General features: G+C 39.6%; 13 protein-coding genes across 14 annotated transcripts; 4 read left to right on the forward strand and 9 right to left on the reverse strand.

Moving 5' to 3' along the window:
* Position 1: 1 nt before the first annotated feature.
* On the reverse strand, positions 2 to 2,026 carry Gasu_17610 (pyruvate dehydrogenase E2 component (dihydrolipoamideacetyltransferase)). The gene is made up of 6 exons (XM_005707462.1): positions 1,645 to 2,026; positions 1,519 to 1,590; positions 999 to 1,469; positions 688 to 952; positions 498 to 637; positions 2 to 442 (listed from the first exon to the last, which is right to left on the reverse strand). The coding sequence occupies exons 1-6, from the start codon at positions 2,020 to 2,022 to the stop codon at positions 194 to 196; spliced, it is 1,575 nt and encodes a 524-aa protein (XP_005707519.1). The 5' UTR covers positions 2,023 to 2,026; the 3' UTR covers positions 2 to 193.
* A 20-nt stretch (positions 2,027 to 2,046) lies between these two features.
* Positions 2,047 to 2,797, forward strand: Gasu_17620 (uncharacterized protein). The gene has a single exon (XM_005707463.1). The coding sequence runs from the start codon at positions 2,063 to 2,065 to the stop codon at positions 2,273 to 2,275; it is 213 nt and encodes a 70-aa protein (XP_005707520.1). The 5' UTR covers positions 2,047 to 2,062; the 3' UTR covers positions 2,276 to 2,797.
* Positions 2,798 to 2,806: 9 nt separating this feature from the next.
* Positions 2,807 to 4,487, forward strand: Gasu_17630 (actin). Its single transcript, XM_005707464.1, has 8 exons — positions 2,807 to 3,044; positions 3,092 to 3,156; positions 3,203 to 3,321; positions 3,373 to 3,505; positions 3,557 to 3,614; positions 3,665 to 3,797; positions 3,846 to 3,920; positions 3,974 to 4,487. The coding sequence occupies exons 1-8, from the start codon at positions 2,890 to 2,892 to the stop codon at positions 4,361 to 4,363; spliced, it is 1,128 nt and encodes a 375-aa protein (XP_005707521.1). The 5' UTR covers positions 2,807 to 2,889; the 3' UTR covers positions 4,364 to 4,487.
* Positions 4,488 to 4,496: 9 nt separating this feature from the next.
* Gasu_17640 (uncharacterized protein) lies at positions 4,497 to 5,597 on the forward strand. Its single transcript, XM_005707465.1, has one exon. It carries the CDS (start codon positions 4,505 to 4,507, stop codon positions 5,546 to 5,548), a length of 1,044 nt encoding a protein of 347 aa, XP_005707522.1. The 5' UTR covers positions 4,497 to 4,504; the 3' UTR covers positions 5,549 to 5,597.
* Positions 5,598 to 5,601: 4 nt separating this feature from the next.
* Gasu_17650 (glycine C-acetyltransferase) lies at positions 5,602 to 6,906 on the reverse strand. The gene is made up of 3 exons (XM_005707466.1): positions 6,697 to 6,906; positions 5,730 to 6,621; positions 5,602 to 5,682 (listed from the first exon to the last, which is right to left on the reverse strand). The coding sequence occupies exons 1-3, from the start codon at positions 6,872 to 6,874 to the stop codon at positions 5,634 to 5,636; spliced, it is 1,119 nt and encodes a 372-aa protein (XP_005707523.1). The 5' UTR covers positions 6,875 to 6,906; the 3' UTR covers positions 5,602 to 5,633.
* A 955-nt stretch (positions 6,907 to 7,861) lies between these two features.
* Gasu_17660 (metal ion (Mn2+-iron) transporter, Nramp family) lies at positions 7,862 to 9,666 on the reverse strand. The gene has a single exon (XM_005707467.1). The coding sequence runs from the start codon at positions 9,573 to 9,575 to the stop codon at positions 7,911 to 7,913; it is 1,665 nt and encodes a 554-aa protein (XP_005707524.1). The 5' UTR covers positions 9,576 to 9,666; the 3' UTR covers positions 7,862 to 7,910.
* A 5-nt stretch (positions 9,667 to 9,671) lies between these two features.
* Positions 9,672 to 12,546, reverse strand: Gasu_17670 (chloride channel/carrier, CIC family). Its single transcript, XM_005707468.1, has 8 exons — positions 12,282 to 12,546; positions 11,817 to 12,233; positions 11,597 to 11,761; positions 11,328 to 11,549; positions 11,135 to 11,279; positions 10,917 to 11,068; positions 10,689 to 10,858; positions 9,672 to 10,637 (listed from the first exon to the last, which is right to left on the reverse strand). Exons 1-8 carry the CDS (start codon positions 12,526 to 12,528, stop codon positions 9,897 to 9,899), a joined length of 2,259 nt encoding a protein of 752 aa, XP_005707525.1. The 5' UTR covers positions 12,529 to 12,546; the 3' UTR covers positions 9,672 to 9,896.
* A 5-nt stretch (positions 12,547 to 12,551) lies between these two features.
* Gasu_17680 (uncharacterized protein) lies at positions 12,552 to 13,916 on the reverse strand. The gene has a single exon (XM_005707469.1). The coding sequence runs from the start codon at positions 13,899 to 13,901 to the stop codon at positions 12,732 to 12,734; it is 1,170 nt and encodes a 389-aa protein (XP_005707526.1). The 5' UTR covers positions 13,902 to 13,916; the 3' UTR covers positions 12,552 to 12,731.
* Positions 13,917 to 13,946: 30 nt separating this feature from the next.
* Gasu_17690 (tRNA/rRNA methyltransferase) lies at positions 13,947 to 15,207 on the forward strand. Of its 2 annotated transcripts, none has more exons than XM_005707471.1 (4): positions 13,947 to 14,321; positions 14,354 to 14,669; positions 14,716 to 14,873; positions 14,927 to 15,207. In XM_005707471.1, the coding sequence occupies exons 2-4, from the start codon at positions 14,375 to 14,377 to the stop codon at positions 15,182 to 15,184; spliced, it is 711 nt and encodes a 236-aa protein (XP_005707528.1). In that variant the 5' UTR covers positions 13,947 to 14,321; positions 14,354 to 14,374; the 3' UTR covers positions 15,185 to 15,207. The 2 variants fall into 2 exon arrangements, with proteins under 2 accessions (XP_005707528.1, XP_005707527.1); XM_005707470.1 differs by having other exon boundaries at positions 13,947 to 14,132; positions 14,300 to 14,669.
* Positions 15,208 to 15,601: 394 nt separating this feature from the next.
* Gasu_17700 (cytochrome b5) lies at positions 15,602 to 16,286 on the reverse strand. Its single transcript, XM_005707472.1, has 3 exons — positions 16,199 to 16,286; positions 16,030 to 16,147; positions 15,602 to 15,980 (listed from the first exon to the last, which is right to left on the reverse strand). The coding sequence occupies exons 1-3, from the start codon at positions 16,229 to 16,231 to the stop codon at positions 15,739 to 15,741; spliced, it is 393 nt and encodes a 130-aa protein (XP_005707529.1). The 5' UTR covers positions 16,232 to 16,286; the 3' UTR covers positions 15,602 to 15,738.
* A 5-nt stretch (positions 16,287 to 16,291) lies between these two features.
* Positions 16,292 to 17,326, reverse strand: Gasu_17710 (ubiquinol-cytochrome c reductase cytochrome c1 subunit). The gene has a single exon (XM_005707473.1). It carries the CDS (start codon positions 17,318 to 17,320, stop codon positions 16,343 to 16,345), a length of 978 nt encoding a protein of 325 aa, XP_005707530.1. The 5' UTR covers positions 17,321 to 17,326; the 3' UTR covers positions 16,292 to 16,342.
* A 5-nt stretch (positions 17,327 to 17,331) lies between these two features.
* Positions 17,332 to 18,386, reverse strand: Gasu_17720 (uncharacterized protein). Its single transcript, XM_005707474.1, has one exon. The coding sequence runs from the start codon at positions 18,363 to 18,365 to the stop codon at positions 17,433 to 17,435; it is 933 nt and encodes a 310-aa protein (XP_005707531.1). The 5' UTR covers positions 18,366 to 18,386; the 3' UTR covers positions 17,332 to 17,432.
* Positions 18,387 to 18,642: 256 nt separating this feature from the next.
* Gasu_17730 (BAR protein) lies at positions 18,643 to 19,626 on the reverse strand. The gene has a single exon (XM_005707475.1). It carries the CDS (start codon positions 19,612 to 19,614, stop codon positions 18,703 to 18,705), a length of 912 nt encoding a protein of 303 aa, XP_005707532.1. The 5' UTR covers positions 19,615 to 19,626; the 3' UTR covers positions 18,643 to 18,702.
* Positions 19,627 to 19,675: the final 49 nt, after the last annotated feature.

Below are 19,675 nucleotides of genomic sequence, written 5' to 3' on the forward strand. Positions count from 1 at the left end.
ATTATGTCTATTTGGTCGTGGTAAGAGAGTGAGTACTTGGTATTCGACCTAAGCTGGAACCGCCTACTCGGGCAGGTTATGAAGAAACTCTTCCTCTTTAAGCTATTGCAGCTTTACAAAATGGCACATTTGGAAACAAATGGGCACAACAGCTTCAACATATAGTGGTAGTCATACAAGGAATATGGAGCCATTAAAGAAGCATGTTGATAGGTTCTTCAATGATATCCTTGAAAGTCTTCAACCATCTTGCACCAACCGCGCCATCCACTACTCGATGATCACAACTCATTGTAACTTTTAAAGTATTTCCCACAACAACTTCTCCATTGTGTCCAGGTAACACAGTCTTCGTACTTGAACCCACTGCCAGGATGGCTGCTTGCGGCGGATTGATAATAGCCGAAAACTGGTCGACACCAAACATTCCGAGATTGCTCACCTAATGTACATGTACTCAGGATTAACAAACCTTGAAACTAACAAAAATGACTCACAGTGAAGGTCCCTCCAACATATTCACTAGGTTGTAGTCTATTCTCCCGTGCCTTGTTTGCAAGTTGCTTCATTTCTTCTGAAATGTCTCGTAAGCCCTTTCGATCTGCATCCTTAACAATCGGAGTGATTAACCCAGTATCTGAAAGAATTCATAAATTGATGCAAAATACTGATAAATGCGTCGATTACCGGTCTGAACTGCGACTGATACATCCACGGTATAGAAGCGACGAATTGCACTGCCAAGCCACTGAGAATTGACTTCTGGGACTTTTTGCAAAGCCACCGCACAAGCTTTGATAATAAAATCATTTATAGAAATCTTATATTCTCCATTCTTTGCCTTGGCATTCATTTGTTCACGCACCTGTAACAATTTATCGATGCGACAGGTTGCAGTTAAGTAATAATGTGGAATGGTTTGTTTTGATTCCAACAAACGCTCTGCAATAGTCTACCGAGCAAGATCAAAGAAATCGTTCAGAACAAAGACAACTTACCTTGCGCATGTTACTTAACTTGATATCTGTGTAGGCAGCACTACCACTAACAGCAGCAGTAGTAACTTCTGCTTCGGAAGCAGCCAAAATATCATTGGCGAGAACCCTTCCAGAAGGACCAGAAGATGAAACTCTGTTAATATCAACACCTTTCTCATATGCCAATTTTTGGGCATAAGGAGAAGCAAAGGTTCGATCTTTTCCTTCCTTTTGAACAATTGGCTGTGCCACAGCTGCTTCTCTTGAAGGCTTTGGTGAAACCTGCTCAGTTGGTTTCTTTTTTTCTTTATCTTGTTGGGAAACTTTCTGTTGTTGTTGCTCCGTCAGTTGTCCAGAAGAACTGGAAGTATCTGCTGAGAGAAACTGTGAAGGATCAACATCTTTGAAGGCAGCCAACTCCTCTTCGTCCTCAACAATAACCGCAACTGGCTTCCCAATACTTACATCCTGTGTTCCATCTTTCAGCAATATCTGCAAATGTACATTAATGAAACAACAGCTTCCAACAGAGAAAACAGACCTTTGCAAGATAACCCTCGTCTTGACACTCAAATTCCATAGTTGCTTTATCTGTTTCAATATCTGCAATGACCTACTCCAGATAGTGTTTTACAACGCTGGCTTGTACTCAACAAAGTATACCTACGTCACCGGGAGACAGTTTATCACCTTCCTTCTTCTTCCAATCAATAATATTGCCTTGTTTCATAGTTGGTGACAACGAAGGCATTCTTAATAGGCTATAAGGAGGTAGATCGGCGAACCATCTCACCGACACCGTGTTTGATCCGCCGAAGACTACTCGACGTGAAGAGCCTCGAATAGTGAACGACGAACCAAACAGTGGTTGGCAGGAAACTACACATATACTTCTGTTAGCAGGAACCTTGAAGGACTTTTGACATAGGGATAAAACGATTTGGACTGTTTTGACACCTTGACGGTCATATCTTCGAAGCACCGACCACAACGACCACATTGACCAAACCAAATCTGAGCCAAATTGTCTGGAAATGTACATCATCGCTTCATTACTTTTTGGCTTCGCAAGCTGGTCTGTGTACATGTCCAAGAGTGTTTATAAAGAACCCCGTGCTTGGCTTTTAACGTTGGGTACTTTTATTTTTGTTGTATTATGGTGTGACTTGGGAATAGAAAAGGAGAAAGAGGAGATAAGAGAAGAAATAACATTCTTAGAGAAGAAGATTTCAAAAATAAAGAAACAGAGCAACGTTGGAGAAAGTCACGCAGGTTTACCTTCCGCTTTGGACAACTAGAGAAGTTTTTGTATAGGAACGCATATTTCCCTCGTGATCCTGTGGAAATTTTCAAAGTCTGGAAAGCAACTGTTTATTTGTAAAACAGTTCCTTGTCTGTTTGTTCCAAAAGTCACACGGCACCGCCATTATAGACTTTTATCGTATTACAAGAGCTTCTTTGGTAAAACAGACTGAATCAAAATTGGCGAGCAAGTGAAGGTTTTGGAGGCATAAAGAAGTGAAGTCAAGTTGGTCTTCTTATATAAACTAGTACTCTTTTTACAAACGAAACACCCCTTGAGGTTCTTCAGAGTGGAACAGAATATTCCAAGAACACTACATCACTGGGCAAATACACGACACTTAAGCTGACCCATAACTAAACTTGCTGAATAAAAAGTACTGAAAATAGGTTATATTGTGCTACCACAATAAAATTCATGTGGCAACTGTTAATAACTTTTTGGTTGGGATTGAATTCTACGGCGCCACTTTCAAGACGCGCATTTTTTATTCTACCACATGAAATGCTCTCGTCAAAAAAAAATGGGGCGGGCGCCAAATGGTTGTTTTCCATTCCTGTTGGAAATTTGAAACGTGATTGTTTTCTTTGTGGCTTATTCTTGTAAAACATGTCTGACGATATTGTAGCCTTGGTTATTGACAATGGTTCCGGTATGGTGAAAGCAGGAGTTGCGGGGGATGATGCTCCGCGCTCTGTCTTCCCCTCTATCGTGGGTAGACCAAGACATCAAGCTATTATGGTTGGTATGGGTCAAAAGGAAAGGTATGCCTAAGAAAACTACTTTGGAAAATGAACTAACTTGTATAAAGTTATGTGGGAGACGAAGCACAATCACGCAGGGGTATACTCTCGCTGAAATATCCAATAGAACACGGTTTGTAAGATGACCATTTTCTATGTTTTGCTGACACCAGTGTAAGGCATTGTCACTAACTGGGACGATATGGAAAAGATATGGCACCATACTTTTTATAATGAACTTCGGATAGCACCTGAAGAGCATCCTGTATTGTTGACGGAAGCCCCGCTTAATCCAAAAGTAAGTTTGCTTTTTATATTTCCCTACTTTCCTGTAATCAAAAAACTCTAGGCTAACAGAGAAAAAATGACGCAAATCATGTTTGAAACTTTTAATGTTCCTGCTATGTACGTCGCTATTCAAGCAGTGCTATCGTTGTATGCCTCTGGAAGAACAACAGGAATCGTCGTCGATTCTGGAGATGGTAAGTTATCAAAGGCAAACTGGATTGCTGATTCGGACTCAACAAGTATAGGTGTCACACACACGGTTCCAATCTATGAAGGATATGCTTTGCCTCATGCTATCACCAGGTATATTCATCGATCCGGGCTTGAGAAAATGCTAAAAATGGAATAAATAGAATTGATTTAGCAGGACGAGATTTGACCGACTACCTTATGAAGATTCTTACAGAACGAGGTTACTCTTTTACGACTACCGCAGAAAGAGAAATTGTCCGAGATATCAAAGAGAAACTTTGTTATGTTGCATCCGTAAGAAGTCATCCTAACTATCATTCTAGATACAAAACGTCTTTTTAGGACTTTGATGCTGAAATGGAACGTTCCAAGACACCTGGCGTCATTGATAAAACATATGAACTTCCCGATGGACAGGTAAACAATGGATTTATTCTTTTTTTGTCTCATTTTGAGTTGACGTATTATAGGTGATTACCGTTGGTTCCGAAAGATTCCGCTGTCCTGAGGTTCTTTTCCAACCTTCATTGATTGGCATGGAATCAGAAGGCTTACACACTGTTGCTTATCAAAGCATCATGAAATGTGACATGGACATCCGAAAAGACTTGTATGGCAATGTTGTACTTTCTGGTGGCTCGACTATGTTCCCTGGCATAGCGGACAGAATGCAGACTGAGTTAAGCAGCGTGTCTCCGTCGTCTATGAAGATAAAGATTGTTGCTCCTACAGAACGAAAATATTCCGTTTGGATTGGTGGAAGTATTCTAGCTTCCTTGTCCACCTTCCAACAGATGTGGATTACTAAACAGGAATATGAAGAAAGTGGCCCTGGTATTGTGCATCGAAAATGTTTCTAAGCCTTCTTTGCGTGGTTGTCGTGCATAATACGACATTTGAAAGAATCACATCCGCTGCTGTGTTTTTTCTCCAATAAATTTGGGTGTCTTTTGTTTTCTGAATCGGAAAGTGATTTACTGTTTTATGTTAATGAAAAGGATATGGCTGAGCAGTCGCTTGTCCAACAATTGTTATGGCGTCCACCCACTTATTTTGACTCTTCAGCCAGAGACAGTCGTGAAGAGAAGCCTGTTCGTAAAACACTAGCACTAGAACTGCTGTTGGGTTCGTTGCCAACATACAGCAATTCTTCACAGGCGTCCACTTCCATAGAAAGCCAACACTCTAGAAAGCCCGTTCGTTACGATTTCTATGAAGATTGGAAGAAGGATGTGAAAAGTTTCAGAGAAAAGTTGGAGAAAAGGAAAAAGCACCTGGAGGATTGTGGATTGCCCTTATCCGTCTTGTTTTGCTACCACATTCCTTTACACTTCACAGAATCTAGTTTCTGTAACCTATTGTTTGAGCAGTTACGTATACTTGGTGTTACTTCTTATCACATGGAATGGAGCAATAATAAAAGCTCCCGAGTTTGTTGGGTTCATTTTATTTCAGACGAATGGTGTGAGCTAGCAGCTTTCCGCCTGGTGCAAGTGGTTGAAGAAGGAGAAAATATACCGTTTGAATTTAGTTTCTCGTTGCCCAAGAATGACGACGTTGTACAGTGGAAAACGAATAAGAGTAAAAAGCGAAAGCGAACGTCAAAATTGGAGAATTCACTGACACATGCGCGTCAGTTAGGGTTAGTATCCAACACGTTATTTTTTGATTACATCGAAGCAGACATAAGTCTCGAGTATTTTAGAAAATTTTTATCTGATAGCACCGATGGCTTGACACATGTGAGAATGACGGAACCGTTATTGAGAAGACGACCTGGAAAGCTTAAGCAACAGATCTGCTTGATAGAGACGTCTAGGTTGGGTTGGGCCACTTATGCTTCCGAGTTCTTTCTTTTAAATGCTTTGGCACGGTTGAAAACTTTGAGTTTACAAAAGTTAGGAATTTCAAGTCCCAAAATCGATGAAACCGCATCGAAGCAGAAACAGCATCCAGAGTCGTTTATTTCTCAACGTCAAAAGAGGTCGCAGATATCGGCCTTGGAATCGAGTGAAAAAAGGATAACTTTCATACACGAAAAATAAAACAAGATACAATTACAGCTTATTTCTCTGTAGTATATTGTGTCGTTCTCCAAGAGAAATAAAAGCACTCACCAACTTGTCAATATCATCTGTCGAGTGAGCCGCTGATATTTGAACACGTATTCTTGCACGACCTTGTGGGACAACAGGATAAGAAAAACCAATAACATATATCCCAAACTCCTTCAGCATCTCATCTGCCATTTGAGAGGCTAATGCAGCGTCTCCCAGCATTACTGGAACAATAGGAGGACCGTTAACACCACCTCTTACATCAAAGCCTGCTTGTCCCATTAAGGTCCTGAAGTGAACCGTATTTTTCCATAGTTTTTCTCTCAACTGTTGGCCTTCCACTGAAGAAAGAATCTGAAATACAGTAATACTGGCTGAGGCAACTGAAGGGGCCAATGTATTGGAAAAAAGATAGGGTCGAGCTTTCTGTCTCAACACATCAACAATTATTTTCTTTCCTGTTGAGAATCCACCCGTAGCACCTCCCAATGCCTTACCTAACGTGCTGTTGATGCAAATTATCCGATCAGATGATACATTCCAATGTTCCGCAGTACCTGTTCCTCTTTTGCCTAGGAAACCTGTGGAATGACATTCGTCCACAAATACGAAAGCATCATATTTATCCGCTAATTTACAGATTTCCTGCATGGGAGCAATGTCTCCATCCATAGAAAATACACCATCCGTTGCTATCAGACGTACTCGAGCATTTCGTGATTGTTCAAGTTTCCCTGCCAAATCTTCCATGTCTAAGTGTTTGTATCTCAGTCTCTGGGCTTTGCAAAGACGAATGCCATCGATTATGCTGGCATGATTCAACTCATCTGATATAACTGCATCTTCTGGGCCTAAGATGGCTTCAAAAAAACCAGCATTCGCATCGAAACAAGAAGGGAATACGATGGTATCCTCCGTCCCATGGAACTCTGCGATTCTCTTTTCAAGCTCCTTATGAATGTCTTGGGTACCACAAATAAAACGTACGGAAGCCATTCCAAAACCATGACTGTCTAGTGCAAGCTTAGCAGATTCTAACACTTTTGGATGGTTTGCCAAGCCTATAAATAACAAGAAGGTGAAATGAAATAAAACAGTTAGTATTCAGAGAAACTTGCCTAGGTAGTTGTTGGCACAGAAATTCAATACGCTTGAGGATGTTCCTTGCACCTGGACCTTCGATCCTTGAGGACTGGTTATCACTCTCTCGGCTTTATAGGTTCCAGATTGCCTGGTTCCTTGTAAGATTTTCTGAAGTTCTTGATAGAGAGTGCTCTTCGTCCACGACTGCGACACGTCAGAAGTTGCTTGCATGCTGTAAAATACTTTAGGAACGCCTTTGATAGACACAGGAATATCTCGTAAAAATAAATTGCAAACGTGACAGGGTTTTAAAACTAACGAATTGAAGAACATATGTCGACAAAAGTAAACTAGTAAAAGCCTTGAGCTGCTTAGAGAATTCACCAGGTCTGATAGACGTCCAATCAGATGACGAATAAATTAAAAAGAATTGTCAAGTATATTATTTGCGATGAATTATGTTTAAAGCAAACTTTTGTTTCTCAAGCCAAGGATTGCTGTAGCAATAAGAGACTCTCAAAAATTAAATATCATAATGACGAAAAATACGAATTGAAAGCAGCCTTGAAAAGAAGGTTAATATTGATCAAAATTAAAATAAATCTTTTTAAAATTTAGTTTCAGACACGAAATTGAAATTAAGCATGGCAGTTTCTTCAAAACTTAATGTTGAAATAATTAATTTAAGAAAATAATGGCAGTGGAAAATTTTATTCGGAACTCAAGTGACGAGGTTACGAAATACAAGACTGTCGATCAAAATAATTTCTTATTTATCTGAACGATTCTACTCTAAAAAATTTGTTGTTAGCTTTTGTAATTCACTGAAGAATACCGTGACGGAGACATGATTTCAAATATTTAATTAATTAATATTGTCACAAGGAAAAGCTGACTCCAATCATAAATAATGCTATAGGATTATTTAATTTTTAAGAAAAACATAATCATTTTATTATTTTGAATATAGGAAATGTTATGCTTTGTTACTCCCTGATTTTTTAGAAACAAATTTTTGCCCATAACAACTCCTTGATAAGAAGCTTTAGCTCACGAAAGTCAAATTGTTTTCTTTCAATGTTTTAGTCTATTGATATTCTGAATCTTCTAGCGATAGTCTAATCAATTTTTTGGATTGTAGACATGTCACAATAGTATAAACGAGGAGGGACTATTGTTTGAATGTGGTTTTAAATAGAGTGTTGAATCATGGACTCAAAGGATGCTTTGAATCAACTGAGAATGGATTGCGAAACGGAATGAGAGTTTATTCCAATTCATTCTTACTAGTAGTTGTTTCTTCTGATGGAACATACAACTGCACATGATGGTTCGATGGTGAACTGGACTGCAACAGTTCTTGTTCATTGTTATTTTCATCATCAATGACAGTTTGATGATAGGAAACTTGGGGAATGGATGATTCTTCTCGAAACGTCAACCATAGTAAAAGAACTTGAAGGAGTACGTAGAGAGGGACTCCCACAGCGATTTCAAAAAATCTACACAGTGAACAGGAGGAGTGAATACCATCTATCAACGAATCGAATACCAGCAAAGAGTTGAGACCAATGCACAGGCAGGCAGCCAACCATGCCATTGTATTGACCAAGAATGAATTCGCAAATTTGCCCATTTTGGTTACACTACCGGTGAATCGTATGACGGGAATAATAGCAAACGGTAATTGCAAAGATAGAACAACTTGTGAAAAGATGAGCAGCTGGTAGGAACCTTCATCTCCGAATAACAAAATAACGACGCAAGATGGAATGATTGCCAGTGATCTGGATAAAAGTCTTTGAAACAAAGGCGATACATGCATATCCAAGAATCCTTCCATCACAAACTGACCTGCCAAAGTTCCACATAACGTGGAAGACTGACCAGCAGCAATCAAAGCTATACCAAAAAGAAGGGGAGCCAATTCTATTCCCCACAACTTGGAGTCGATGGTGTGTAGTAGCTCATGGGCTTTTTGTAATGTGGTCACGTCGATTCCTCGCCTCCAAAAACTGGCCGCAGCAACAATTAAGATGGAACAGTTGATGAATAACGCTGCGTTCAATGCTATCACGCTATCTACGAGATTATAAAAACACTGATTCCTCAATACAGCGATATGTCTATCTACAACTCGGTCTTGTACCAGTTTGGAATGTAAGAAGAGGTTATGAGGCATCACGGTTGCTCCTATCATCCCAATAGCGATATAGATGCTATCATGTCGAAGCCTTGGAATGAAACCCATCAATATACCTGTGACAGAAGGTTTAGAAAATAAAAGCTCGAGAACAAAACATGAGGAAATAATGGCCAGAAAGATAAAGATAAGATATTCAAAACGACGCATTCCATAGCTTTGCACAATCAGAAGAATGAATGTGTCTAACATGGTTATCAAGACGCCTACTAATAGAGGTATTCTGAATACCAAGTTGAGGCCGATAGCTGTACCGATAACTTCAGCCAAGTCAGTTGCGACTATGGCTAACTCAGCAAATAACCATAGTAAACGACAACACCACGTTGGGTACTCTAAGCGACACATTTCCGCCAAGTGTCTTTTAGTGACTATTCCCAGCCGTGAAGCGAGAGTTTGTAATAGTACACCCATCATATTGGATAGTGCTAAAACCCACAACAACTCATAACCGAAGCGTGAACCCCCTTCTATATCAGTAGCCCAGTTTCCAGGGTCTAAATACCCAATGCTGACCAAAAAGGCAGGTCCTAGTTGTTTCAACAGTTTTCCAAACGAGAATTTCTTTACAGCTTCAGGATGGTTCAAGTTGGCACTTTGCCCTGAAAAAGGTTCTACCAGAGCTTCGGATAGACGAGCAGAACGCGGTGATTCTGTTGTATACATATCGACGTTGGGAACTTGTTTCCTATCGACGGAAGGATATAAAAGTTCTATGCTTGGAGTCATCTTTATGAAGACATCTATGAATACTACGATTCCACACAATAGAAGATTCCACTTGAACCTCAAAATGTTTGGAAAATCTTTTCTTCGAACACTTTGGATTGTGGAGGAATCAAGCGACGTATTTGCAACATTTTTGCAACTACGCTGTGAAGTTTCCTCTTGATTATTCTAAGCCGAGTGAAATAGACCAACTGTTTCATGTTAGAAACAATGCCCTTGAATTCGGCTGTTGGTTGTCAAGTGACAATAACACCTTTCAATGGAAACAAGAATAACTTGTAAGTTACGCAAAAGTTCTATTATAAGATATCTCAATCTATTTCAACTCGTTGAACTTGATTGCCCACATTCTACGATATCTAAACGAGTCACCACTCCAGTCAATTTTCCACCATTCACCACATAAGCACACTTGGGCATTAACATAACAAACAGAAAATGGACTCGACCTAGTTGGGTATCTTCCGTAACCAAAAGAGGTGAAACGTCCTTTGGCACTTCCATATGAGATAGTGAAGATTCAGGTAAATAATTATGGCCTCCATTGGTGTTTTTCGTCTTCCATTGGGAATGATTTCTATTCGAAGAAACTGTGGAACTATTTTCAATGGAGTGCACAGAGTCTTCTTCCTCTTCCTCCTCTTCATCATATGCCATATTTCCACTGCTTGCAGGAAATTCTTCATTGTCTCCATAATCAACGTCCACTTTGGAAATCATGGAAGACTGTTGTGACTGCGTTGCAACCAACGTCAATAAAGTTCTTCGTTTGACAGCTCCAAGAAGATAGCCATCTTTGTTGACTACTGGAAAACAGGAAAACTCTGGATATGCTTGTAAAATTTCTTGTAACATTCCTGCATTGGAATATTCTTGCACACTGATACATTCTCTTATCATGACTTGGGAAACTTTCATATCTGGAGTTCTGTCCTTTCGCATATAAGGCATATAGGGAATATTTTTCATGATAATTAGAGTATCATATAATGATCGATTAAAAATATTTCCTGTTACAAAGGCAAACAAAACAGCCACCAAAGTGGGAACCAAATGTCTCAACTATAAAAGTTCATAAGGATAACAGTTGCAGATACTCGTTTTCATTCATACCTGCCCGGTAACTTCAAATATAATTACTGCACAAGAGAGAGCTCTGGTTACTCCCGTTGTAAAGGATGCCGCTGCCACTACCGCATATCCACCAGGTACGATGATATCACCAAAAATAAGTTTGAGCAATTCTCCATACAATCTTCCGAAACAAGAACCCAACAAGAAACCTATCCAGATAATATTGTTTGTCTGCAATGACGTAAAAGTAACAACCTAAAAACTCACTAGGAACAAATACACCGGCAGGAATAGGTAGGCCAACAGATACCACAACTAGCGGGAATTTCACTACGAGTAGTAAAAACACTTGCAATGGATTCAACACTCTCAACGTCTCTGGGGAAAATAATTCATTGATTGCCATTCTAGGATCTAACCTATTGTATGACAAAAAATGTATTGGCATTCATATAGATATACACCAGAAATCAAGCCAATCCTACCGAAACAACTCCACAGGATATTGCAAAATGGCCGCAACTGAGGCAACGATACCAACGAGAATATATCGATTGGTCAGCGGTAACTTTTTCATTCGAATTCGATACACTTGATGAACACAGAATACAAAAAGTGAACCTGCACAACCTATAGAAAGTTCATAATAGATTTTGCCATTCTCTAAAGTCTACTAACCCATCAAAATACCGAGAAGTGCAAATAGAACAAGTTCAGTGGGGTCAACCACTCCTACATCGAATGAAGTCTTTTGAAACGCTTCAACCAAGGGAGTATCATAAAGTAATTTGTATATCAAGGCACCAGAAACTGTTGCAGCTGTAGCTTTCCAAAATGTTCTCACAATATAAAAAGATGCTGTAGTTTCCAATGAATACAATACACCACCAACAGGAGCACCTGAATACCATAAAAGAAACATACCACAGAAGAAACATTATACATACCAAAAGACGAGGCCAATCCAACTGCACAAGCAGCACCAATCATTTGGAGTCGTAATGATTTATCTCTTCGAATGAATCGGAAGAAAGGCAATCTACTCAGTTGATGAGATATGATGCAAGCAATATGTACATTAGGACCTTCCCATCCGACCGGAAGTCCGCCACCTTTTGAAATTCAACCTTCTAAGTATCGAGATGCTGCATGTTTATGGGTACTTACCGATAGCACAAATAAGACCAAGTGACTTGGCACCCAATACTCGAAGCTTTAAAGCGTTTTTGCTTCTATCATAGAAACCAGAAAGGATACTCTTCATTTGGGGTATACCGGAACCTTCTGCTTCCTTTCCTAAGGCTTGACATGCAAATGTTGAAAGCAAACAAAGAATCAAGGCAGTCAGAAAATAAAAGATAAAGCCAACAAAATAACCGCCAAAGTTATCCGATGATATCCATATACGAAAAACTTCCAGAACGTGAACGGACAGATCGACTAAAAATATTACAGCAGCAGATAGAACACCGAGAATGACCAAGAACAATGTTAAGTGAGTAAAATAACGGAGAGGAGTAGGGACTCTGAAAATCCAACGAATTAGCCAACCAGAAAAGCGACGATAGACGGAAGGTGCTTCTCCTAATCAAGTTGACTTAGCAAACACAACTTTGAAACTTTTTCAGCTACCTGAAAAGCGTTCTTCAGGAACGGCTCCCTCTTGTTCCGCTTCTAAAAAATCAAAGTTGACTTCTCTTACTGCTTCGGACTTCTGACCAAACGCAGGTAAAGGCACGTTACTCAACGACACTGTGTCATATCCTTGTAGGTTCAAAGAGTGGGAACCAGGTCTTTCTTGAAGTTCATCAAGGGGTACAGTTTCCAAGTTTTCTAAGTTCCTTTCTTTTCTTGAACTAACTTGCTTTGATTCATTCATGAAATCCAATCGGCATTTCTCACAAAGATTCTAATCATTTTATTCATTCGATGTAATGTAAATAATACAACCCGTTTGTAATCATTCCCGAAATATATTCGCAAGTTTCAGTTATAAAGCAAACAACTAGACAGCTATCCATTATTACTGTACAAATAACACAATAGTCCAAATGTACCCATAACAAACAAAGCGTACAAGAACTATTTCGAAAGCAGCTCACCACTTCCATTACATACGGCACAAAACATGATTCCAGAACCATAACATTTGATGCATTTTGAACTTCTAACTCCATACTTTCTCACACAAAACTCACATGCTTTGATTCCTCTACCTCCACAACTTTCACAAGTACTAGCATTCTTTTTAGTTGGATTTGCTTTGGAAGACAGCGGAGTTGCTGATGAACTAGTTGTATTGCTCGCTGTTGGAGGATTCATCGAGGGTGACGAGCTGTTGGGCCTTTCTATTTTTGGTTCCAGTTTCTGCGCAACAAAATCATCCACTAGAAAGCCTTCATCAAGTTCCAAACCATCCATATCTCGAGAAACTTGACGAAGTCGTTTCTTTACTGATTTCTGGATCATCTTTAGTTTTCTTTTCTTCCCTTCATCCAAATAAGTCCACGAAGACTCCCCTATTAGTTCAAGTCCTTCTTTATCCATTTCTAAATGGAGTGCGTCACGAACTTGTTGATATTTTTCGTGCAACATTGTCTTATGAACCTGCACCGGGTTCTTATTTTCCTCGTCGGAAGGCTGTTTTTCTGAAGTACTTCCGTTCCTTCCGTTTTCAAGTTTACATTTTCGCAACGAAAGTGATATTTTTAGTCTTGTTTGTGCACTCATTCTTCTTCCATACATAGGGTTGAGTGGACCCTGCATTCGCTGACTAATGGCGATGCGATGCGAAGGCGTAAATTGTTTCCCTTTCATTGCTTCAGATATCTTCTTCTTAGTTTCAGAAGAAAGCGAGCGTCCTTTCAAGCTCTGGCTGATTTTCTTTTTGGTTTGAACGGAATGGGGTTTTCTCCTTTTTTTACCTCCAGCTATAGGTGATGGACTTGAAAGGTCCAAGTTGGAAGGTGAGGAGGATGTTTCTTCCAAGTTTTTAGTTTCGTTAAGACTCTTGAAGAAACTTTTTGCGTCATGCAGCTCTCCTTGCGTAGCACCTTGCTTCCTAGTTGGTTTCCTTGCAACAAGTAGAACAGGATAAAAGCGGCATATTTTCAAGGAACTCTTGCCATAAATACTCTTATAGAAACGAGCTGGAGAAGAGAACCAGTGGCAGCATCGCTTACAAGGCAAAAGACATTTCCCAAGTTGGACTTGTGTTGTAGTTGATATAAAAGGCATCGTTCGTCTTCTCATACTGTCAGTCTTCGTTTCACGATAGAAAAATAAGAAATCTTAGGCGCCATTCAACGAATGATTATATTGAATTGTTGGGATAAACGGGAACAGAAGGGCCAAAGCGTCGCTGAGTTGTGTATTTCCATGTTGAGTTTCAACTTGTGGTTTGGGAAGGTTCCTCTAAATGAACATTTTGGGAAGTTATGATTGTAGTTTCTTAAAGAGAGGAAAAAACTATTGGCAATAGTGGTAAGTATCGTCCTATTTATACCGTTCTACTCTTTTATGATGAGAAACCTTGCAATCACGACGGTCATATGAAGTCTATTGTGATTAGTTATAGCAAGTCTGGACCTCTGAGAAGTGTTGGAAGTGGTGTAACTTTTGTATGTCTTTTTATCTCAATTTGCAACTAGTTTGCTTGATAGTTGGAGTTTTGTATATATAGAGTAATGAAAATGTTTGTTTAGATATAAAGTTTTGGGGAGGAAATGTTGGGCTTTTGTCACAATGCATTATGTTGTTCACCATTGAACTGCACAGCAACTAAAAAGTGTCCGTTTATGTATAAGAAACTGGCACCATGGAAGAAAAGGAGAAGGTTGCTATGGAAACCACTACCTGAAGTTGAGGCAAACAGTTGTGAATATGGTTTGATTGTTCCAACTGTTGGGTGTGATTTATCACTACAACAGGAGGAAATAAGATTATACGAAGAAAAATGGGTTATTCAAAAGGACTCGATCAATGTAGTTTTGTTCCAACCCAAAATACCAGGAAATACAGGTACATCGTGGTTGCCTTGACTGCAACGAATTGAGAATAGTGTTAGGAAATATTGGTAGAACTTGTTTGGCGTTTGGAGCGAAGCTTCACCTGATTGGTCCTTTGGGGTTTTCTATAGATGAACACGCAGTGAGAAGAGCAGGACTTGATTATTGGAAATACGTCGATTGGAAATACAGTTCTTGTTGGGAAGATTTTGAAAAGGTTGCTGACCTCCATTCTTTTTACACAAGTATTTCTGATTGAAATATTGATAGGGTGTTCCAGAGAATAGTCATATTTACTTTATTACCACACAAGGAACGGTGTCTCTTGAAAGAGTGACTTTTAAGACAACTGGTCCTGTATTCCTTATCTTTGGTAGTGAAACGGAGGGCTTCCAACAGTTACCTATCAAAGCTTTGGATAAAGGTACTTCGGTGTACATCCCAATGCAGAACAAACATATTGTCCGTTCACATAACTTGTCCAATGCCGTAGCTATCGCCTTGTGGGAGTTGCATAAACTTGAATAAACTGCAAAAATTCTTTTGGTCAAGGCATATCGAAATCCCATTATTAATTGGTTACCGTCGCGGTGGGTGAGTTGTGACACTCCACTGTGTGTGTAGTTTTACTGAGTTGACCCCCCAAATGGTAAGGTTCACTGTAATAGCTGTGACATAACACTGATTCCTTGAATAGCCATCACATAAGACGTTTCGAATCAAGAAAAAGTTAGCCAAGAAAGCTAGACAAAATAGACCAGTTCCTTACTGGTTTCGAATGAAATCGGATACCAAGATTCGTTACAACGCAAAGAGAAGACACTGGAGAAGAACCAAATTAGGCTTCTAATTTGCCCCGACAGATTGTTTGAAAACGAGTGAAAGTATATTCGATAAACAAGTTGTTGTTGTTGTTGTTGGGATTTCGTCGTGTATACGGAGAAGCGCAGAGTAGTCTTCTTCTTCAAACTTGATGACGCTTTTCACATTTCTGAAATCCATTCTAAGTCAAGAAATTTATTCCTTGTTTGATACTGTTGAATATTCACTTCTGAAAGGCTAACAAACACTCGCTGACAAAACTAGGAGAGGTACTTCCGAATCAAAAAAGCCATCACCACAAGAACACCGGGAATAAGCAGTTTCTTCCACAGAGGTACTTCCGGTTGACTAGCTGAGTGGATTGGTTTGACTCCTTCTCTCTCAGCCTGTGCAAGCTCTTCTTTCGTTTCTTTCCGAACCACTCCAACCAAGTATTTTTCTCGTAGTTCCCTAGCTTCATCTGAGTGACCCACGTCTTCAAACTCTCTAGTAGCATCACGCCCTAAAAAACAGCAGTGAGTAGTAACAAAATTACAGTAAGAAACACATACCTGCAACTTCAAGCAACACTTCTTCTCCACCAGGATGCTCGTCGAGAAATTGAGTTACGTCATAAATTTTTCCATCAATTACAATCCAAGCGTCCTTTTTGGTGTTGTGCTTTGCAACCTAAGAAGCAGGTATTTCAATGATAACCAATACCAAATAACTTTCACATACTTCAACAAGTGGATGTTGCTTCAAATGATCCATTTCCAATGTCAAACCACAACAATATGAAACGGGCGATGGCCCAATTGGCTCAAATCACAATGAATGGATAAAGGAACGAATGCACATTTTATTAAGCAACTCCAGAAAAACTCACATGTCCCGAAATTCGATTCGACGAGACTTGTAAAGAGACCAACGAAGTCGTTTGGAATATAATGCAAACAAGAATAACACTGAAAGAGTAAATAAAGCTTGGACTCCCATCTTCTTCCTTTCGTCTTGATGCGGGTCAGAAGCCCAAGCCAAGAAAGTCACTACATCTTTTGCCATTTGCGAAGTAGTTGCTGGAGTTCCATCATCAAACTCAACTGCTCCATCATATAAAGCTCTAGCCATTGCAATTTGTCCTCCAGTAAAATAAGGGTTATAGTTAAGGCCTTCTCGAATATTGACTCCCTCTGGAGGATCTCTATAACCTGTAAGTAATGCAAAGATATAGTCTTCTCCATGATGACGGGCTTTCACAATATAACTTAGATCAGGGGGTAAAGCACCACTGTTTGCATATCTTGCTGCTTCATCGTTAGGATAAGGAGCTGGAAAGTGATCGGATAGCCTTCCTGGTCTAGTGAACATCTCACCTTCCTCGTTTGGGCCATCTTCCACTTCTTCCTCTTCTGCCATTGCCTTTGCTTCTTCTTCAGTATAAGCAACTCCAATCAAGTTACGATAGGCAATACTTTCCATACTATGACAAGAAGCACAGACGTTCTTATAGACTTGATGGCCTCTACGAATGGCGGCAGCGTCAAAAGAGGATAACGGACCTGAATGATTCCAAGGATATTTCGGTGGCTCTAAAGTTTCATCGTCTGCTTTCAAAATAGGACAAGTCATATAGATGGTGGCAAAAACAGCGGCTGCTATACTAGGAAACGAGGAAAAGGAGTGGGATTGACGACTTCCGGATGACCCCTGTTCCTGTTGAGAAGAAGAAAGTGCCAAAAGTGACCTTTGAAGAGTACTTGTCTGAGACCCTAACCTTGATTGATTGGGAATCCTACTCGTTGTTCTTATATAAAGTTGATGGATAAGACCCCATGTCGGTCTCCAATAGGCAGTTTTCATTGTCCACCCAAATTCACAAAATGAAATTTTCAATAGAAAAATGTATTACTTTTGATGGTTCAGTTTTCACATCCATTTACTTGAAACCCTCTGTTTCCCACAAGATATTGTATCATTTTCTGGTCAAAGGATCCAATAGTAACCCAACTACAAAAAGTATTATGACTAAACCAGAAAGTATGATAACCGCTAACTTTTGACGTTGTTTGTCTTCATTGCTACTGATTTCAACTAGTGTTTGACAAAGATCGTTGGTTTCACCTTGTGCGTTGACATCAGAAATACGATAAATCCAAGTACCAGGAGAAGCAGAAGAATCAATAAATGAATAGTTTCCGCCTGATGAACCTTTACTTTTCAAGCTAGGATCGGTCTTGTAATCAGCGATAACCTGAAAGTCTTCGGTACCACCTCTTCTACGTTGAACCACAAAGCCAATATTATTTTCTTCCTTGTCTGTACTCCAAACGAGTTCAACTTCATCTCCCAAAATCCTGGCCTTAAGACCCACTCCTGCAATTTCTTGTAACTGAGGATCTGCTGCTAGTCTTCCTGAAGCACTGGGCTTCTTTCTCGATGTTAAAGGTCTGGGATCCTCCATCACTTTTCCAATTAACCAAGGAGCATAAGGGGTACCATCTGCTCGATACAATGATTTGGCACCACCAACTTTAAGACCATCATCTTTTTGAGGTTGTGGTTTCAAACCCAGTTGTTCCATATCCCGGTAATACCCGGGATAAGGTTCCTTTTCTGACAAGCTATTTGCTTCTTCTATTGAGATAGACTGAGTTTCAGAAAATTCTTGTGACTCTTGCCGTTGGCCAATATCTTGTTGAGAAAATTCACTCTTGTCTTGACAAACCACCCAAAGACGAACAACCTTCACAGGATAAACTTGTTGAATACAAGGAAAGACGCGAAACGAATGCTTCAACGTTTGCTTTTCACGACCAAAACAACAAGTCTTCCTTGATGGTGAGGAAATGAGATAAAATGTTCGTATCAGCGGTTGTTGCAAGAATCCCATCCCAAAGCAAACCATCATGGTCAACGACACAGACAACTGAGCCAACTAAATATATAAACTCAGTCATCCTTATTTTATTCCTTTTCTTAAACAAACAACCAATAAATAACGTATCCAAGAAGCTGTAACGGAATGAAAAAAAAAGTTACTCCCCAATGTTCTTATAAGTAATAGATGCTTCATAACTCTCATACGATGTCAAGCTTTTCTCTTCGTATGTGATGCAACAAGCCATTGTTGGCATATGTCGATTTTCTTGAAAATGAGAAAGCTAACACAGCCCTATATACTATTATTAAACGAATGATTTATTCAGTTGATATCAAATTTTTCTGGTTTGTAGACAAATTATTCAAGCAACTGGGATCGTTTGACTTGAGTTTCGAGTGACATACATCGAGGTCTCCTCTTGGCTCGTCTCTTGCTCTTCGTTATTGCTTTCCAAAGTAGAGATTGTAGAGCCTTCAATGGAAGGTTTCTCTAAAGCTTTCCATGCCGTTTCACAATTTTTCTGGACTTTCTTAGCTACGCTCACTCTAGACTTTGTACCATTCGATGGATATGCCGTTGTTTTCTCTTTTAACCAAGTGGAATTGATTTTATCCATTTCATTGTTGGCTACTTTATCTAAGAAAGCGTCCACTGCCTTTCTCATTGCATATGCATTGTCAGTAAATGCTTCGGCATGTTTCAAATCTGAATGCCACAAACCGATCAACGCATGTTCGAGGACTTGCGCATGTTTCAAATACAATTCATTCATTTTTTGTAAGAGAGCGTTGGAAGACTTCTGATAGACTTCTTCAGCTTCTCTCATTCTCTCCTCTAACCTTTTCTTCTTGGGAGTTTCATTCCGTATATTCTCATATTTCTTCTTCAAACTTTCATATTTTTCCTGATGTCTGGTCCTATTCTTTAAAGAATTCTTGAGGTTTGATATTTCTTGGGAGTAAGACTTGAGTATCTGAATGCAATGATTGGTAACAGTATTGTCCTTGTGAAACTGTTGCATAAATGATTGAAACGCATCCAGTGAACGAAAAGAACTGTCTACAGTCTTATATTCAGCAGCATGTTTCTCATAAACTTCGTTCAACTCTGAGGATAAACTTCGAGATACGGACAACAAGGTTTTCCATTTATCTGTAGCACTTTCCAATTTGGGTACGATAGCATGGATACATTTGTCAATGGCAAACAGTCTTGCTGCTATAGTATCCACTTCAGAGTTTGTGGGAGGAGGCTTCGAAAATATCAGCCCCATCAAAAGTAATAAAGATTTGTATCATCACTAGTCAAAATGGAAAAGAAACCTGTTCCTGTTG

The sequence above is a fragment of the Galdieria sulphuraria genome (assembly GCF_000341285.1).
Source record: "Galdieria sulphuraria unplaced genomic scaffold scaf_11, whole genome shotgun sequence".
Lineage (NCBI taxonomy): Eukaryota > Rhodophyta > Bangiophyceae > Galdieriales > Galdieriaceae > Galdieria > Galdieria sulphuraria.

Bases quoted from the DNA above. Each gene is read 5' to 3' on its own strand.
- Gasu_17640 (XM_005707465.1), top strand. From the start codon at position 4,505: ATGGCTGAGCAGTCGCTTGTCCAACAATTGTTATGGCGTCCACCCACT.
- Gasu_17610 (XM_005707462.1), bottom strand. From the start codon at position 2,022: ATGATGTACATTTCCAGACAATTTGGCTCAGATTTGGTTTGGTCAATG. The intron at 1,591-1,644 runs GTAGGTATACTT...TATCTGGAGTAG, and splicing joins ATAAACTGTCTCCCGGTGAC to GTCATTGCAGATATTGAAAC. The intron at 953-998 runs GTAAGTTGTCTT...CTTGCTCGGTAG, and splicing joins AGTTAAGTAACATGCGCAAG to ACTATTGCAGAGCGTTTGTT.
- Gasu_17720 (XM_005707474.1), bottom strand. From the start codon at position 18,365: ATGGTTTGCTTTGGGATGGGATTCTTGCAACAACCGCTGATACGAACA.
- Gasu_17700 (XM_005707472.1), bottom strand. From the start codon at position 16,231: ATGGATCATTTGAAGCAACATCCACTTGTTGAA. The intron at 16,148-16,198 runs GTATGTGAAAGT...CCTGCTTCTTAG, and splicing joins AGCAACATCCACTTGTTGAA to GTTGCAAAGCACAACACCAA. The intron at 15,981-16,029 runs GTATGTGTTTCT...GCTGTTTTTTAG, and splicing joins AGTGTTGCTTGAAGTTGCAG to GGCGTGATGCTACTAGAGAG.
- Gasu_17690 (XM_005707471.1), top strand. From the start codon at position 14,375: ATGTTGGGCTTTTGTCACAATGCATTATGTTGTTCACCATTGAACTGC. The intron at 14,670-14,715 runs GTACATCGTGGT...GAATAGTGTTAG, and splicing joins CAAAATACCAGGAAATACAG to GAAATATTGGTAGAACTTGT. The intron at 14,874-14,926 runs GTTGCTGACCTC...AAATATTGATAG, and splicing joins GTTGGGAAGATTTTGAAAAG to GGTGTTCCAGAGAATAGTCA.
- Gasu_17680 (XM_005707469.1), bottom strand. From the start codon at position 13,901: ATGAGAAGACGAACGATGCCTTTTATATCAACTACAACACAAGTCCAA.
- Gasu_17660 (XM_005707467.1), bottom strand. From the start codon at position 9,575: ATGACTCCAAGCATAGAACTTTTATATCCTTCCGTCGATAGGAAACAA.
- Gasu_17730 (XM_005707475.1), bottom strand. From the start codon at position 19,614: ATGGGGCTGATATTTTCGAAGCCTCCTCCCACAAACTCTGAAGTGGAT.
- Gasu_17670 (XM_005707468.1), bottom strand. From the start codon at position 12,528: ATGAATGAATCAAAGCAAGTTAGTTCAAGAAAAGAAAGGAACTTAGAA. The intron at 12,234-12,281 runs GTAGCTGAAAAA...CAACTTGATTAG, and splicing joins TCCTGAAGAACGCTTTTCAG to GAGAAGCACCTTCCGTCTAT. The intron at 10,859-10,916 runs GTGAGTTTTTAG...TTATCTGGATAG, and splicing joins TGCCGGTGTATTTGTTCCTA to GTTTCTTGTTGGGTTCTTGT.
- Gasu_17620 (XM_005707463.1), top strand. From the start codon at position 2,063: ATGTCCAAGAGTGTTTATAAAGAACCCCGTGCTTGGCTTTTAACGTTG.
- Gasu_17630 (XM_005707464.1), top strand. From the start codon at position 2,890: ATGTCTGACGATATTGTAGCCTTGGTTATTGACAATGGTTCCGGTATG. The intron at 3,157-3,202 runs GTTTGTAAGATG...CACCAGTGTAAG, and splicing joins GAAATATCCAATAGAACACG to GCATTGTCACTAACTGGGAC. The intron at 3,322-3,372 runs GTAAGTTTGCTT...AAAAAACTCTAG, and splicing joins AAGCCCCGCTTAATCCAAAA to GCTAACAGAGAAAAAATGAC.
- Gasu_17650 (XM_005707466.1), bottom strand. From the start codon at position 6,874: ATGCAAGCAACTTCTGACGTGTCGCAGTCGTGGACGAAGAGCACTCTC. The intron at 6,622-6,696 runs GTGCCAACAACT...TGTTATTTATAG, and splicing joins CTCAAGCGTATTGAATTTCT to GCTTGGCAAACCATCCAAAA. The intron at 5,683-5,729 runs GTTTGGGATATA...TTGTCCCACAAG, and splicing joins GCAGATGAGATGCTGAAGGA to GTCGTGCAAGAATACGTGTT.
- Gasu_17710 (XM_005707473.1), bottom strand. From the start codon at position 17,320: ATGAAAACTGCCTATTGGAGACCGACATGGGGTCTTATCCATCAACTT.